This window comes from Hyperolius riggenbachi, chromosome 9 (genome assembly GCF_040937935.1).
Source record: "Hyperolius riggenbachi isolate aHypRig1 chromosome 9, aHypRig1.pri, whole genome shotgun sequence".
NCBI lineage: Eukaryota > Metazoa > Chordata > Amphibia > Anura > Hyperoliidae > Hyperolius > Hyperolius riggenbachi.
Genome location: NC_090654.1, coordinates 62,898,830 through 62,916,127, shown reverse-complemented (window position 1 = coordinate 62,916,127; position 17,298 = coordinate 62,898,830). Strand labels below are relative to the sequence as shown.

At 47.0% G+C, this 17,298-nt stretch overlaps 1 protein-coding gene across 1 annotated transcript in view; it reads left to right on the top strand.

The window, feature by feature from the left end:
- LOC137531613 (cadherin-related family member 4-like) overlaps nucleotides 1-17,298 on the top strand; it is a 116,763-nt gene that overhangs the window by 72,759 nt on the left and 26,706 nt on the right. Inside the window, exons 13-14 of the mRNA XM_068251553.1 lie at nucleotides 153-298; nucleotides 12,376-12,523. Coding sequence (XP_068107654.1) covers nucleotides 153-298; nucleotides 12,376-12,523 — 294 coding nt within the window. The remainder of the gene's footprint in view (nucleotides 1-152; nucleotides 299-12,375; nucleotides 12,524-17,298) is intronic.

The window sequence follows — 17,298 nt, the reverse complement described above, 5'->3', positions numbered from 1 at the left end:
TCAGACAAGTCCAAAATTATCATTCCGACCTGTTGATATGCCTGGAAGTTGAATGGTGTGTACCTAGCATAATGTCTCAGTTTTACCTGTACCTTGCTGTGGTATACATCAGAGTGATAAAGGAATAAATAAACTTCTTTCTCTGCACACAGGGCAGATTACATTACTTGGACCCCTGGACTACGAGACAAAAACCACCTATAATCTGCAGATCCAAGTGGTGGATTTAAATAATGACATCATGCCAGATCCAGTGCATCAGATGACCACTCCCTGTAGCATCACCATCAATGTGCAGGTAAGGAGGTCTGAGGCCTCTTAGAAGACTCTGCCACTTGCTATTCTGTGCTCATGCACTTTAGCTTCATACACATCTTCAACCTAGTCTTACCCTAAACAACACTACTTGATCATTGGGGTGACACTAAACTACACAAGCTGTCCCTAGACTAGTGTTGGGCGAACAGTGTTCGCCACTGTTCGGGTTCTGCAGAACATCACCCTGTTCGGGTGATGTTCGAGTTCGGCCGAACACCTGACGGTGCTCGGCCAAACCGTTCGGCCACATGGCCGAACTAAGAGCGCATGGCCGAACGTTCCCCGAACGTTCGGCTAGCGCTGTGATTGGCCGAACGGGTCACGTGGTTCGGACCCGAACGCGCTCTGATTGGCCGAACGGTCACGTGGTTCGGGTAAATAAATACCCGAACCACGTCATATCTCCGCCATTTGTCTGCGGGTTTAGCTTTGGGTAGGCAGGCAGGGTAGTTCGCGCTCCAGCCACGCTAGCCAGGGTCCCCCCCAGTCATTGTGTGTCGCAGCTGGGAACAGTAGTACACCGCTCGCTCAGCCACACTATATATAGCATTGTTTACTGCCACTGTGTACCTCGCTCAGCCACACTATATAGCATTCTGTGTACTGTTCTGTGTCTGCTGGGAACAGTAGTACACCGCACGTTCAGCCACACTATATAGCATTCTGTGTACTGTTCTGTGTCTGCTGGGAACAGTAGTACACCGCTCGTTCAGCCACACTATATAGCATTCTGTGTACTGTTCTGTGTCTGCTGGGAACAGTAGTACACCGCTCGTTCAGCCACACTATATAGCATTCTGTGTACTGTTCTGTGTCTGCTGGGAACAGTAGTACACCGCTCGTTCAGCCACACTATATAGCATTCTGTGTACTGTTCTGTGTCTGCTGGGAATAGTGGTACACCGCTCGTTCAGCCACACTATATAGCATTCTGTGTACTGTTCTGTGTCTGCTGGGAACAGTAGTACACCGCTCGTTCAGCCACACTATATAGCATTCTGTGTACTGTTCTGTGTCTGCTGGGAACAGTAGTACACCGCTCGTTCAGCCACACTATATAGCATTCTGTGTACTGTTCTGTGTCTGCTGGGAATAGTGGTACACCGCTCGTTCAGCCACACTATATAGCATTCTGTGTATTGTTCTGTGTCTGCTGGGAACAGTAGTACACCGCTCGTTCAGCCACACTATATAGCATTCTGTGTACTGTTCTGTGTCTGCTGGGAATAGTGGTACACCGCTCGTTCAGCCACACTATATAGCATTCTGTGTACTGTTCTGTGTCTGCTGGGAACAGTAGTACACCGCTCGTTCAGCCACACTATATAGCATTCTGTGTACTGTTCTGTGTCTGCTGGGAATAGTGGTACACCGCTCGTTCAGCCACACTATATAGCATTCTGTGTACTGTTCTGTGTCTGCTGGGAACAGTAGTACACCGCTCGTTCAGCCACACTATATAGCATTCTGTGTACTGTTCTGTGTCTGCTGGGAACAGTAGTACACCGCTCGTTCAGCCACACTATATAGCATTCTGTGTACTGTTCTGTGTCTGCTGGGAACAGTAGTACACCGCTCGTTCAGCCACACTATATAGCATTCTGTGCACTGTTCTGTGTCTGCTGGGAATAGTGGTACACCGCTCGTTCAGCCACACTATATAGCATTCTGTGTACTGTTCTGTGTCTGCTGGGAACAGTAGTACACCGCTCGTTCAGCCACACTATATAGCATTCTGTGTACTGTTCTGTGTCTGCTGGGAACAGTAGTACACCGCTCGTTCAGCCACACTATATAGCATTCTGTGTACTGTTCTGTGTCTGCTGGGAACAGTAGTACACCGCTCGTTCAGCCACACTATATAGCATTCTGTGTACTGTTCTGTGTCTGCTGGGAACAGTAGTACACCGCTCGTTCAGCCACACTATATAGCATTCTGTGTACTGTTCTGTGTCTGCTGGGAATAGTGGTACACCGCTCGTTCAGCCACACTATATAGCATTCTGTGTACTGTTCTGTGTCTGCTGGGAACAGTAGTACACCGCTCGTTCAGCCACACTATATAGCATTCTGTGTACTGTTCTGTGTCTGCTGGGAATAGTGGTACACCGCTCGTTCAGCCACACTATATAGCATTCTGTGTACTGTTCTGTGTCTGCTGGGAACAGTAGTACACCGCTCGTTCAGCCACACTATATAGCATTCTGTGTACTGTTCTGTGTCTGCTGGGAATAGTGGTACACCGCTCGTTCAGCCACACTATATAGCATTCTGTGTACTGTTCTGTGTCTGCTGGGAACAGTAGTACACCGCTCGTTCAGCCACACTATATAGCATTCTGTGTACTGTTCTGTGTCTGCTGGGAACAGTAGTACACCGCTCGTTCAGCCACACTATATAGCATTCTGTGTACTGTTCTGTGTCTGCTGGGAACAGTAGTACACCGCTCGTTCAGCCACACTATATAGCATTCTGTGTACTGTTCTGTGTCTGCTGGGAATAGTGGTACACCGCTCGTTCAGCCACACTATATAGCATTCTGTGTACTGTTCTGTGTCTGCTGGGAACAGTAGTACACCGCTCGTTCAGCCACACTATATAGCATTCTGTGTACTGTTCTGTGTCTGCTGGGAATAGTGGTACACCGCTCACCCGCCACTGTATAGCATTGTGCTCTGTGTCGCTGCTGGGAATAGTGGTACACCGCTCACCCGTCACTGTATACAGAGCCGGATTAAGGCTAAATGGGGCCCTAAGCAAAGTAACTGATTTGGGCCCCCCCCCCCATCATGTCGTAATAGAATCAGAAGATGCAGCTGCACAGCAATATGCCGCACACACCGGGCAGCCGAGCTACTGGTTGCTATGGGCAACAGCACGCTTTCCTCTGTGGGTGCACAATGCAGGGAATAGCAGCGGCAAAATGCAGAGTGAGAGATGAATGGCTGGGACATTTGCACTCAGGGGCTGGGGCACCCCTGTGAAGAGTGCGCCAGATATCACAGCAGCAGCACTTTCCCCTGCATCTCCAGCCGGGCAATAGCAGAAAGCTCTGGACACCGCAAAACCGGAAGCCGTTCCCCAGACAGAATTACATAACCACTCCCACCACCGAACAACCAATTTCCTCCCAAACTAGACAGCCACCATGCAGCCTCCATCCCAGTGAATACGATAGTCCAGCAGAGAAGGCAGCCGCAGTGGGGGAGAATGACAGCACCAGATGAATCACATTCACCTATTGCGATCCAAGCAATAGAGGTCCCGTCATCCGGAGCCCATCTGTCTCCTCTAGAGTGCTGCCACTCTATTACTACTACTATTACTACTTCCTACTTCCTGTCTGATCTGAGAATCAGGAAGTTCAGAGCGAGCGGCTGCACTGTAGAAGAGACAGATGGGTTTCAGATGACGGGATCTCTATCGCTTGGATCATGGATAGGTGAGTGAGCGTTTGCCATCTGCTGCTATCATTTTTTGCTGCAGCTGTGGTTCTCTGTGGGAAGGGAGGGTGGAGTGGGCAGCGGCAGAGCGCACAGTAGCAGGAGGGGGACCTAGGAGGAGAGCCTGGCTCTGAAGACAATCAGCAGCGCACGGCATCATTTGACAAGACAAGACAAATAACATTTATATCGCGCTTTTCTCCTGGTGGACTCAAAGCGCCAGAGCTGCAGCCACTAGGACGCGCCCTATAGGCAGTAGCAGTGTTAGAGAGACTTGCCTACGGTCTCCTACTGAATAGGTGCTGGCTTACTGAACAGGCAGAGCTGAGATTCGAACCCTGGTCTCCTGTGTCAGCGGCAGAGCCCTTAAAGGGACTCCAAGCAGTGCCTGTGGATATGCCTTTAAGCATACCCACAACTAATTCATTACATCCTTACACCTACCAGCATGATGTTTGTAATTATATCCCCCTGGGTTCCTTATATTTCATTGCATTGTGCTGAATCGAGCTGCCAACTTTAAGAAAAGTCGTCCTGTGGCCGTGATTTCGATCGCGAAAATATCAAAAACTAAAAGGCATAGAGCAGCCGTTTATATATCATTGGAAAGAGGAGAAAGAGAGCTTTAAAATGATATGCATCTTTCCATAGTTACTGCACTGCTCAGAGTCCCTTTAACCATTATACCATCCAGCCACCGCTGACTTTGGAGAAAAGTCGTCCTGTGGCCGCGATTTCGATCGCGAGAATATCAAAAACTAAAAGGCATAGAGCAGCCGTTTATATATCATTAGAAAGAGGAGAAAGAGAGCTTTAAAATGATATGCATCTTTCCATAGTTACTGCACTGCTCAGAGTCCCTTTAACCATTATACCATCCAGCCACCGCTGACTTTGGAGAAAAGTCGTCCTGTGGCCGCGATTCCGATCGCGAGAATATCAAAAACTAAAAGGCATAGAGCAGCCGTTTATATATCATTAGAAAGAGGAGAAAGAGAGCTTTAAAATGATATGCATCTTTCCATAGTTACTGCACTGCTCAGAGTCCCTTTAACCATTATACCTTCCAGCCACCGCTGACTTTGGAGAAAAGTCGTCCTGTGGCCGAGATTTCGATCGCGAAAATATCGAAAACTAAAAGGCATAGAGCAGCTGTTTATATATCATTGGAAAGAGGAGAAAGAGAGCTTTAAAATGATATGAATCTTTCCATAGTTACTGCACTGCTCAGAGTCCCTTTAACCATTATACCTTCCAGCCACCGCTGATTTTGGAGAAAAGTCGTCCTGTGGCCGCGATTTCGATCGCGAGAATATCAAAAACTAAAAGGCATAGAGCAGCCGTTTATATATCATTAGAAAGAGGAGAAAGAGAGCTTTAAAATGATATGCATCTTTCCATAGTTACTGCACTGCTCAGAGTCCCTTTAACCATTATACCGTCCAGCCACCGCTGACTTTGGAGAAAAGTCGTCCTGTGGCCGCGATTTCGATCGCGAAAATATCGAAAACTAAAAGGCATAGAGCAGCTGTTTATATATCATTGGAAAGGGGAGAAAGAGAGCTTTAAAATGATATGCATCTTTCCATAGTTACTGCACTGCTCAGAGTCCCTTTAACCATTATACCATCCAGCCACCGCTGACAGGATGGCAAGGGCTGGTTTATGTGCTGATGGGGCCCCTTTGACTCTGACCCCAAGCGACTGCTTTTGTTGCCTGGTCGGTAATCCGGCCCTGACTGTATAGCATTGTGCTCTGTGTCGCTGCTGGGAATAGTGGTACTGTATAGCATTTCTGTACTGCCACTGTACTGCTGCCAGTCAGCGTGTACTGTAAGGATAAGTGAAATGAGGAAGAAATCCGGTGAAAGAGGGAGGGGCAAGGGAAGAGGTGTTTCCCCTGACGGTTCACGTACAGGCCACAGGGGAGCACCCAAGAAAACCCACTCAATACCGCCCATGTTGTCCAGGACAACAACCCTCACAAATCCAAAAGAACAGGACCAGATAATTACTTGGATGACCTCTCAAGCGTCCAGCAGTGGGTTAAGCAGCACCAGCACATCACGCACGAGGTCCGAGTCCTCAGCCAGTTACAAGGAGCCAGTGGGCACAAAGCTGACACAACCGGCAGCGACACCACGCACACAACTGCCAGATAACCAGTCCGATGAATTACCTCAGGACACAATGGGGTATTCGCAGGAGCTATTCCCAGCCCAACAAACTTCCACCTTTCAAAGGTCAATGGAGGAACAGCCAGAAATGTTGTGCCTGGATTCACAACCGTTAACTGTGGGAAATGCACCGCGCACTGAAATACAAGGCGAGTCCGAAGAGGACTCGGAAACCCAAATCCCAGAGCAATTTGGGCAGGAGGGGTTGCAATTGCAGGAGGTCGGCCGACAAGATCTGGAAGACGACGTTGGAGTGTGCTGCGCAGAGGTTGTTGTGGGGAGCTCTACTCCACGGCGGCGGCCCACAATGACATATGACGAGTTTGAGGAGATGGAAGAGGAGGGTATGGACAATGTGGACAGAGACCCAGATTTTGTTTGTGAACGAGAACATCGCCGTCGTAGCAGCAGCACAGATGAGTCTGTTGAAGAACCCACTGCTGCACGAGCTCGCCTTGTGCCACAAGGTAGGCGGCGCGCAATTTCAGGCACCACAAGCGTGGAAGTTCAAGTGAGAGGCAAAAGAGGAGCAAACAGAAATCGCCAGCAAGGAGGCAGGTGCTCCAAAGTCTGGGCTTTCTTTGAAGACTGCACTGAGGATGTTACCATGGCGATTTGCAAGGTGTGCAAGACCCGCCTGAGCAGGGGGAAAAGTATTAACAACCTCTCCACCACCAGCATGAGCCGTCACATGCTATCCAAACATCCCACTCTTTGGGCAAACGCGTCAGGACAGGGTACCAGAAACAACACTGCCTCCCTTGGGTTCACCAGACCCGCCTCAGCAGCAGCAGTAGCCCAGCCATTGCGTGGTTCACAACATTCACAAACATCAGACGACGCTGACACTGTCACTTTCCGGAGTAGTGCTCTTGAGGTCTCCCAGTGTTCTTCAAACACAACAACCAACAGCCCTTCCGTGTGCAGCGCTACGGTTCAGTTGTCTGTGTCGGAGATGTTTGAGCGCAAGAGGAAATTGCCAGCAAATGACCCCCGGGCCGTGGCAGTAACAGCCAGCATAGCCAAGCTTCTGGCCTGCGAAATGCTGCCATATCGATTGGTGGAGACAAACAGCTTCAAGGGCATGATGTCAGTGGCCATCCCACGTTACGTGGTTCCCAGCCGCTACCACTTTGCACGCTCTGCAGTGCCTGAGTTGCATGAGCACGTGGTCAGCAAAATAACCCGAAGCTTGAAGAATGCCGTTGCCTGCAAGGTTCACCTCACCACTGACACCTGGACGAGTGCGTTCGGCCAGGGTCGATACATCTCCCTTACCGCGCACTGGATGAACCTTGTGGAGCCTGGCAGCGATTCCTCACCTGCTACGGCACGGGTGTTGCCCATGCCACAAACAGCTGCACCGCCGTCCCTCACACTGGATAACAGCAGCACCTACCTCTCTGACTCCTTCTCCTCCAACGCATCTCAAAGCTGTACCTCATCCGGAAACGCTAACCCAGCAGCAGTAGGATCGTGGAAGCAGTGCAGCACAGCTGTTGGCATGCGTCAGCAAGCGTTGCTGAAGCTAATCTGCCTTGGGGATAAGCAGCACACAGGGGAGGAAATTTGGAAGGGAATAAAGGAACAGACGGATTTGTGGCTGGCACCGCTGGACCTGAAACCGGGCATGGTTGTGTGTGATAATGGGAGTAATCTCATTCGCGCTTTAAGGTTGGCTAAGCTGACACACATCCCTTGCCTGGCGCACGTGATGAACCTAGTAGTTCAGCGGTTCCTGAGGACATACCCAGGCGTGGCCGATCTTCTGTTGAAGGTGCGTCGAGTGGCCAAACATTGTAGAACTTCCAGTACTGCTTCGGGGGCACTCGCCAAGATGCAGGAGCGCTTCAATCTCCCCCACCATCGCTTGCTGTGTGATGTCCCTACGCGCTGGAATTCTACGCTGCACATGCTAGCCCGCTTTTGCGAGCAGAAGAGTGCAGTGGTCCAGTACATGACGGCGCAGTACCGAGGCGCATCCGGCCAGCTGCCAAGCTTCTGTGGATCCGATTGGGCCAACATGTTGGACCTCTGCCATGTCCTCCAAAATTTTGAGCAATCCACGTTGCTTGTGAGCAGTGACAACTCTTCAGTCAGCATTACCATACCACTGCTGTGTTTACTGAAGAGGTCGATGTTAAAAATCAAGGAAACAGCTGTCATGATGCAACTGGGGGAATCTGAAGGAGAAAACGATCAGCGTGATGGTACCAACATCAGGCCATCCGCCTCAGGGAACGCTGGCCCCAGCAGCTATGACGAAGAAGAGGAGGAGGAACAGCTGGAGTTGGAGCAGGAGTTTCATGCCACCACTGACGAGGGCCAGAGCGGTGCACGTTGGACTTCCACAATTCAACGCGAATGGTCAGCAGAAGCAGACCAGGAGGAAGGTGACGACTATGATGCATCACAACAACTATCACAACGCTCACAAGAGGATGATGAGGATTCTGGTGGGACTCTGGCACACATGGCTCAATTCATGCTAGACTGCATTGAACGTGACCCACGCATTGTGCGCATTCTGGACAACACCAATTACTGGGTTTATACCCTTCTGGATCCACGGTACAAACACAATGGCCCTGATTCACAAAGCGGTGATAACTCAGTTATCACGCCTAAAAGACTTTAGGCGTGATAAGCCGTGCAAAGCTGAGTTATCACTGATTTGTGCTGCTCTTCGCGCGAAGCTCCCGCGCGCAAAGTTTTGCGCGCGTAGCGCACCGCGCTGCGCGCGCAAAGTCCCATAGGGCTCAATGGACGCTTCGCGCGAAGCACGGTACACTGCGTGCGCAAAACTTTGCGCGCGGGAGATCGCGCGAGTTTCTTCTTATCACGCCTAAACTGAGTTTAGGCGTGATAAAGGGCTTTTCACAGGCGTGCAAACACTTTGCACCGCTTTGTGAATCAAGCCCAATGTTCCAAAACTGCTTGAAGAAAGAGTCAGACAGGTCAAAATGGAAGAATACCAGCAGGCCTTTGTGGAGACTTTAGAGAGGAGATTGACATCCTCCCCCTCCTCTAGCCAGTTGTACGCAGACAGACTGACTTCCGCAAACCCAGGACGACCAGGAGGGCAGCAAACAACGCAAGCCGCAGCTAGTACCCAAAAGGGAATGGTATCGGCAGTGTCCTTGGAGTGGGAAAATTTTCTGACACCCATGCAGCAGCAGCCCACTGAACAGCAAGCGTGCAGATCCACCTCCAACACCGATCGCCTGGAGAAGATGGTCAAGGACTACATGTCAGATGACGTAGCTGTGTCTAACAATCCATCTGCACCCTTCAACTATTGGGTATCGAAGCTAGACACCTGGCACGAACTGGCAATGTACGCAATAGAGGTGCTGGCTTGCCCGGCAGCGAGCGTTATGTCGGAACGCTGTTTCAGTGCTGCCGGAGGCATCGTCACAGATCGGCGTATCCGCCTCTCCACAGAAAATGCAGACCGTCTGACTCAAATTAAAATGAATCAATCCTGGATTGGAAACGACTACGCAACACTCCAGGACCCCAACCAAGTAACATGACCAATGAACATCTGGGATGGTTTAGCGTTTCCGGTCCCTGTTTATTGAACCTCTCATCTGTATTACACTTATGACTGCATGGCGGCAAAAAGCATTGCTATATCCGCACGCTTTTTGTCCTCATGCAAGGCCTGTGTTGTTGTGTCTCAAAAGCTTGGCCTTCTCCTCCTGCGCCTGCTCCTGTTCCATCACGTCTGCTGCTGCTGGGTTAGCATTTCCAGTCCCTGTTTATTGAACCTCTCATCTGTATTACATTTATGACTGCATGGCGGCAAAAAGCATTGCTATATCCGCACGCTTTTTGTCCTCATGCAAGGCCTGGGTTGCGTCTCAAAAAGCGTGGCCTTCTCCTCCTGCGCCTCCTCCTGTTCCATCATGTGTGCTGCTGCTGGGTTAGCGTTTCCAGTCTCTGTTTATTGAACCTCTCATCTGTATTACATTTATGACTGCATGGCGGCAAAAAGCATTGCTATATCCGCACGCTTTTTGTCCTCATGCAAGGCCTGTGTTGTTGTGTCTCAAAAAGCTTGGCCTTCTCCTCCTGCGCCTGCTCCTGTTCCATCACGTCTGCTGCTGCTGGGTTAGCATTTCCAGTCCCTGTTTATTGAACCTCTCATCTGTATTACATTTATGACTGCATGGCGGCAAAAAGCATTGCTATATCCGCACGCTTCTTGTCCTCATGCAAGGCCTGGGTTGTTGTGTCTCAAAAAGCGTGGCCTTCTCCTCCTGCGCCTCCTCCTGTTCCATCATGTGTGCTGCTGCTGGGTTAGCGTTTCCAGTCTCTGTTTATTGAACCTCTCATCTGTATTACATTTATGACTGCATGGCGGCAAAAAGCATTGCTATATCCGCACGCTTTTTGTCCTCATGCAAGGCCTGGGTTGTTGTGTCTCAAAGCGTGGCCTTCTCCTCCTGCGCCTCCTCCTGTTCCATCACGTGTGCTCTGTGCTGCTGCTGGGTTAGCGTTACCGGTCCCTGTTTATGGAACCTCTTCTCTTTATTACATTTATGACTGCATGGCGGCAAAAAGCATTGCTGCTATATCCGCACGCTTCTTGTCCTCATGCAAGGCCTGGGTTGTTGTGTCTCAAAAAGCGTGGCCTTCTCCTCCTGCGCCTCCTCCTGTTCCATCACGTGTGCTCTGTGCTGCTGCTGGGTTAGCGTTACCGGTCCCTGTTTATTGAACCTCTTATCTTTATTACATTTATGACTGCATGGCGGTAAAAAGCATGCTATCCGCACGCTTCTTGTCCTCATGCAAGGCCTGGGTTGTTGTGTCTCAAAAAGCGTGGCCTTCTCCTCCTGTGCCTCCTCCTGTTCCATCACGTGTGCTGCTGCTGCTGCTGGGTTAGCGTTACCGGTCCCTGTTTATTGAACCTCTTATCTTTATTACATTTATGACTGCCTGGCGGTAAAAACCATGTTACCTGTGCAAAGAAACATGACATTTTCAGCATTTAAAAGACAATTTTTCCTTTGAAACTTTACAATCAATTTTCTCAAAAACTATAAGCTCTTTTTGCTAAATTTTTTTTTCCTCTTGTACCCACTTCCAAGGTGCACATACCCTGTAAATTTGGGGTATGTAGCATGTAAGGAGGCTTTACAAAGCACAAAAGTTCGGGTCCCCATTGACTTCCATTATGTTCGGAGTTCGGCTCGAACACCCGAACATCGCGGCCATGTTCGGCCTGTTCGGCCCGAACCCGAACATCTAGATGTTCGCCCAACACTACCCTAGACATGCTTCTTGACTGTAACCAAAATTCCTGTACTAATCAATGGAGAGGGAAAGAGGGATGATGGGGAGGCACTGTACGTCATCATCTAGAGTCCTATTTAGCAGAATTCATGTGGCAGCAACTGATCGGCAATTTAAACTTATTTGAAACATTGTTGGAAGCATTCAAGGTTTTTTTGGCCTCCTGAGGTTCAGATATGTTTCTTGTTAATTGTTTAATTATTTTTAAACTAACTGATGACCCGGCGTTGCCCGGGTATGTATTTGGCTGGTGTTGGCTCTGCCCACTTTTTCGAAACTTAACACACGATGCTTAACACACAATTACTCAACTACTCAATGACCTAGTTTGTGAGCTTTGCGGTCTTTGGTATCAATAATTTGCACTGCAATTAATTAATTCTGATTGGCCCCGTTTTTGAATTTGAACCCCAGTCACCCAGTGACCAACTGTACCAGGTTTGAGGCTTGTGCCATTAACAGTGCAAGAATAGGAACTATGAAATATTACCCTTGAAAATCAATAGGTGAGTTTTGATTGGCTTTTGTAGGCTCCACCCAGTTTTCTGAATATTAATCCCAGTCACCCAGTGACCAACTGTGCAGAGTTTGAGAACTTTATCATTAGCAGTGTAAGAATGGAGTGAAATTTGTATTTGTCTCCGCCCACTTTTTGGTTATGGGGATAAAAAGTTTCCAATATGTTATTCCAGGTAATGTATTATGTGTGTGCCAAATTTCATTCAGATCCGTTCAGCCATTGTTGCATGATTGAGTAACAAACATCCAAACTTTTGCATTTATAATATAAGATAAGTGTGTTCCTTTGATGAAATTTATGAAAAAATTGGTAGCTTTTTTTTCTTTAAGTGAGATGCATAAAATGTTATGTTTTATTTTAATGAGCTCTGGATTTTTCTGTGGAGAAAAATAAATGGCTGTAATTTGCAATCCAATCATTCTCTCTTCTACTGCCAAAAAATCTAGTATAGTTTATTATTGCTGTTTCCTTTTGTGTGTGTGTGTGGAGGGGGGGGGGGGGGGGGGGGGGAGGTGAAATCAGGAGTGAACTAGACAGGAGGGCAACACGGCACGTGTCTATGGCACAGGTCCTGATAGGTTTCTTATATGAGCTTTTCTCTCTGTGTTCTCTCCAGGACTATAATGATAATCCTCCTGTCTGCAATCCTCCATTTTATCATAAGACGATCTATTCAACCCTCTTGACGACAGTCCCGGTTGCATCACTGCAATGCAGCGACATAGACGTTACAAATGCAGTGCTCTTTTACAGCATTGTAGGTGGTAAGTTGTGCATTATTAATATTAAGTATTTAGATAGTGCTGACATCTTCCACGGCACTTTACAGAGTACAGTCGTGTCGCTAACTGTTCCTCAGGGGAACTCACTATCTAGTGACTGCCATAGTCATATGTCCATCAGAGTCTAGGGCTAAATGGGGGGGGAGCCAATTTATGTACCTATATGTTAATGTGTGTGTGTGGGGGGGGGGAGGGACAGCAACCAGAGCTGCCCATAGGAAACTGACGCAGACACAGGGAGAACATGTAAACGCCGTTCAGAGAAACCCTATCCTTGTAAGTATATATATATATATTTCAATTTTTGCCATAGTATAATAATTAAAATAATAATAATGGAAAAAAAATACCCATAAAATTCCTTGACTCCCAGATCACTATTCTATCTGTCCAATAAAGACCCCCTGTAACGATTGGTGTCAGCAAGTACAAAAGTGTGATTATTTGGTGGTCTGCAGTATCACCAAATAATGCAGATACTATATCTGATTATATGGTGATCTGCAGAATCACCAATAATACAAATATAGCAACACTAAGGAATGACCGTGACCTTAGTCACACTTTATTGCACTGTGTGTAGTGATTGGTGCAAATAGTAAGTACTGATAGATTTAACAAGACCTCACCAGAGGAGCTGGTGGGTACTAAACAGTATGGAGCCCCTCACCAGAGACAAGGGCTCCCTGGTGAGAGTAGAGAGGTCAAACTAATCGATTCGGCAACAGACAGGCAGATCAGGTACAATTGCAGAAGGCATAGGAAGAACGATATACAGGCAAGGTTGGCAACAAGATCAGATGGGCAAAGGTACAGATTCAGGAGACAGAGACAGAACGGTATTCAGGCAGGGTTGGCAACAAGATCAGATGTGCAAAGGTACAGAATCACTGAGCGTAAGAGTAGTCAGAACGAGCCAGAGTCAAACACAGATAATAAACAGTATAATGCACAACCCTAAAGCTGTGTAAAATCCCCGGTTTCCTCCCGGATCAAAGCACACCGGATCTAACTAAGGTTTGAGTGGTAACATGAAGTGATCGCAACAGCAGACAAGTTGCGACTGACTCCTCCGGGCTTAAGAGCCCGAGGAGACCCTGAGACACGCCCCCCTACGCCCAACCAATCAGAAGCGGCGGACGCCTGGCGTGACGTCAGCCGACCCGTAGGTCAGCTGATGTGCCTCCTTGCCGCATAAAGGTCGCGACGGTGCGCGCGCGCACGCGTCAATGCGACCCTATGTGCAAATGATAGACCCGTCCTCGGTTTGCTAGACGCCCGAGGCACGGGAGCACCGTTAGCCAGTGAGATAGTGGCATCCGCGGTTCGCCGCGGCTGCCTCCTCATTATTCATTACACCCCCTCAACCAGAGACGGGACAAGGTCTTCCAGCACCCAAGGCTGAGACACCAAAGTGCGCCCCTCTCTCGCCTCTGCCTCGGCCCTGCCCTCAACCCAAAACACTACTATCCAATTTCTAAATTTATATTATAAAAACCTTGCTTCTATAACGGCCACCGGTATTAATAAATACCTCCCCCACCTTGTCTCTAGAGACCAAGTAGGCTTTACACCCTCAGGCAGGCTACTGGCAACCTTAGAAAGAATTTTGCCTTATTTCTCATGCACAGTGTCATAAGCCTCTTCTTGCTCTTCTAACCTTAAAGAGAACCTGTACTGAGTAAAATTATTTAAAATAAACACATGAGGTAACTTCAAATGAACATTACATAGTTACCTTGCCATCAGTTCCTCTCAGAAGCTTACCATTTTCTTCTTACAGTGATCCCTTCCAGTTCTGACGACATTTTGTCAGAACTGAAATATATCGGTTGTTGTCAGTTATATATCAGTTGCTGTCAGTTACAGCTGAGAGGAGAACTGATGTGTCCATGTTTCCCTATGGCTCAAGTGGGCGATGTTACAGTTTAACAGTGTGCTGAGCAGAAAGCTGTTATGGGGTAATGGTCATTTTCAAAATGGAGGACGGAGAATTCCATTGATCACAGTGGACAAACTGAAAATGCGTCCTGCAGGAGAGGAAAAATAGATTGAGGAGTAGACTACACAAGAGGTAAGTATGACTTGTGTATGTTTATTTTGTTTTTTAACTTTCAGTTCAGGTTTTCTTTAAGGTGGCCACACACCATACAATAAAACAATCTGATTTTATGGCAATTCAGTAAAACGATTGTATTTTCCGAAAAATCGAAAGCTTTTTTTTCATTCGAACAAGAAATCTGATCAGATGTACCATTTTTATTCGATAAAAGTCTATCGGGAGTGCTCAATTTTTCTGATCAATTTGTATGAAAATTGAATGGTGTAGGGTAGATTGTCAATTTCCTTATACCTGTATATACTTCCAATCAATATTCTCAGAGTTTTCAATCATTTTTTTCATAATTGGGTAGAAATTGAACACACGTGTGTGGTACATTGGTCAGATTTTTTAAATGATACAATGGGTCAGAAAAATTGCAGTTCTTGAATTGAATAGGTATTTTAAAAATTGTATGGTAGAGAAGGCCTTTGATTCTGTAACATGGCAATTTATGTTTGCTGTGTTCAGGAGGGTTTGGATACAGAGAGGCTTCCTAAACTGGCTTACTCTACTTTATTCCGCACCTCAGGCCACCCTGAAACTCCCAAAGAACACTCATCACCCGATCACCATTAGGCATCGGGCGTGATAGCGACAGGGAGCCTTATTTGCGCTTGCCATAGAGCCCCTCGCTTCCTCTATTAGAGGGAATCCAGACATCTCAGGCTACCCCGTATGAAAATAAAATTAGTCTATTCGCTGATGACGTGCTGCTGACCCTTATACATTGGCGTATCTATAGGGTGGCACAGCAGCGTATGGGCGCCATGAATGCACCCCTCCTCCTCCCCCTCCTCATTGTGTCATGTGAGCTGCACCTAAGTGATAGCCACAAAGGAGCGACAGAAAACTTTGAACCTGCTTCCCTTCACATTAGGAGCATAGCTCCCAAATGTCCCTCTTTTGGAGGGACAGTCCCTCTTTGGAAACCAAATCCCTCTGTCCTTCTTTCTCCCTCATTTGTTCCACTTTCAGGACTGATGTACATATTTATGTAAATATATGTATTTTTTTTTACTGAAAAATGTGCTCCAAAGTTTATTCCCATCCTTTAACTACTTACTGCACCAGGTGCAGTATAATCACGTCATGGGAAACTTCACCTGAAGTCCCAGGGCCGCAAAAGTTAGTCAGTGGGAGCGGGCAGCTGCCGCCCGCTCCCACGAGCACGGGTGATTTCGTTACCGCAGGTTAGTGGGGACATTAATGAATGGGAACGCATCAATGAAGGCTGGCATCCATTAGATGCCTGCGTCATTGTATCTTCCAGCTGTTACACTGCCACCCATTATTTCCGATTGACTGAGGATATTTTGGGGCCAAATAGTAAAACTACATCACACCACATTTTATTTAAAGCGGAATATAACCCAGAATTTCTTCTTTGCTGTAAAAAATTATTTACAGCATATAATATACTAACACAATGTTTTTTGTTTTGTTTTAGTAAAACAGCATTCAAAGGGTTACATCACAGGGCTGACTCTTTCTTCTGCAGGGAGAACCCGCATCCAACTGCTGTTAAGCTTATCTTGTGTACACATTCTTTACTTGATACATTTATGTAAACATTCTCTGGCTGTGCAGGACTTCAGCTGATGAGTCCTGGGGTGAAACACAGGTCAGAAATCACTGGTGTCAGCATTCACAACAGAATTACAACAGTTATGAATAAAATGCACCAGCAGCTTTAAAAATAAATTAAATGAACTTTGGGAAATTATAATGTCTAAATGAATAATAATACTTGTGCACAAAAGCAAATATGATAATTGTATGGGTTATAAAAAAGTAGGAAAACACATTTCTGTTGAAAATTTTGTCAGCGTTTTAAACCGCTTTAATAAAAAAAATACCTACACATACTCCTAAATTTAACTATTCCCCCCCCCCCCCCCCCCATAATACCCAAACAGGTTTTATATATATATATATACAGGATCTTCTCAAAAAATTAGCATATTATGATAAAGTTCATTATTTTCTGTAATGTACTGATAAACATTAGACTTTTATATATTTTAGATACAAATACACACAACTGAAGTAGTTCAAGCCTTTTATTGTTTTAATATTGATGATTTTGGCATACAGCTCATGAAAACCCAAATTTCCTATCTCAAAAAATTAGCATATTTCATCCGACCAATAAAAGAAAAGTGTTTTTAAAACAAAAAAAAGTCAACCTTCAAATAATTATGTTCAGTTATGCACTCAATACTTGGTCGGGAATCCTTTTGCAGAAATGACTGCTTCAATGCGGCATGGCATGGAGGCAATCAGCCTGTGGCACTGCTCAGGTATTACGGAGGCCCAGGATGCTTCCATAGCGGCCTTAAGCTCATCCAGAGTGTTGGGTCTTGCGTCTCTCAACTTTCTCTTCACAATATCCCACAGATTCTCTATGGGGTTCAGGTCAGGAGAATTGACAGGCCAATTGAGCAGAGGAATACCATGGTCAGTAAACCATTTACCAGTGGTTTTGGCACTGTGAGCAGGTGCCAGGTAATGCTGAAAAATGAAATCTTCATCTCCATGAATCTTTTCAGCAGATGGAAGCATGAAGTGCTCCAAAATCTCCTGATAGCTAGCATTGACCCTGCGCTTGATAAAACACAGTGGACCAACACCAGCAGCTGACATGGCACCCCAG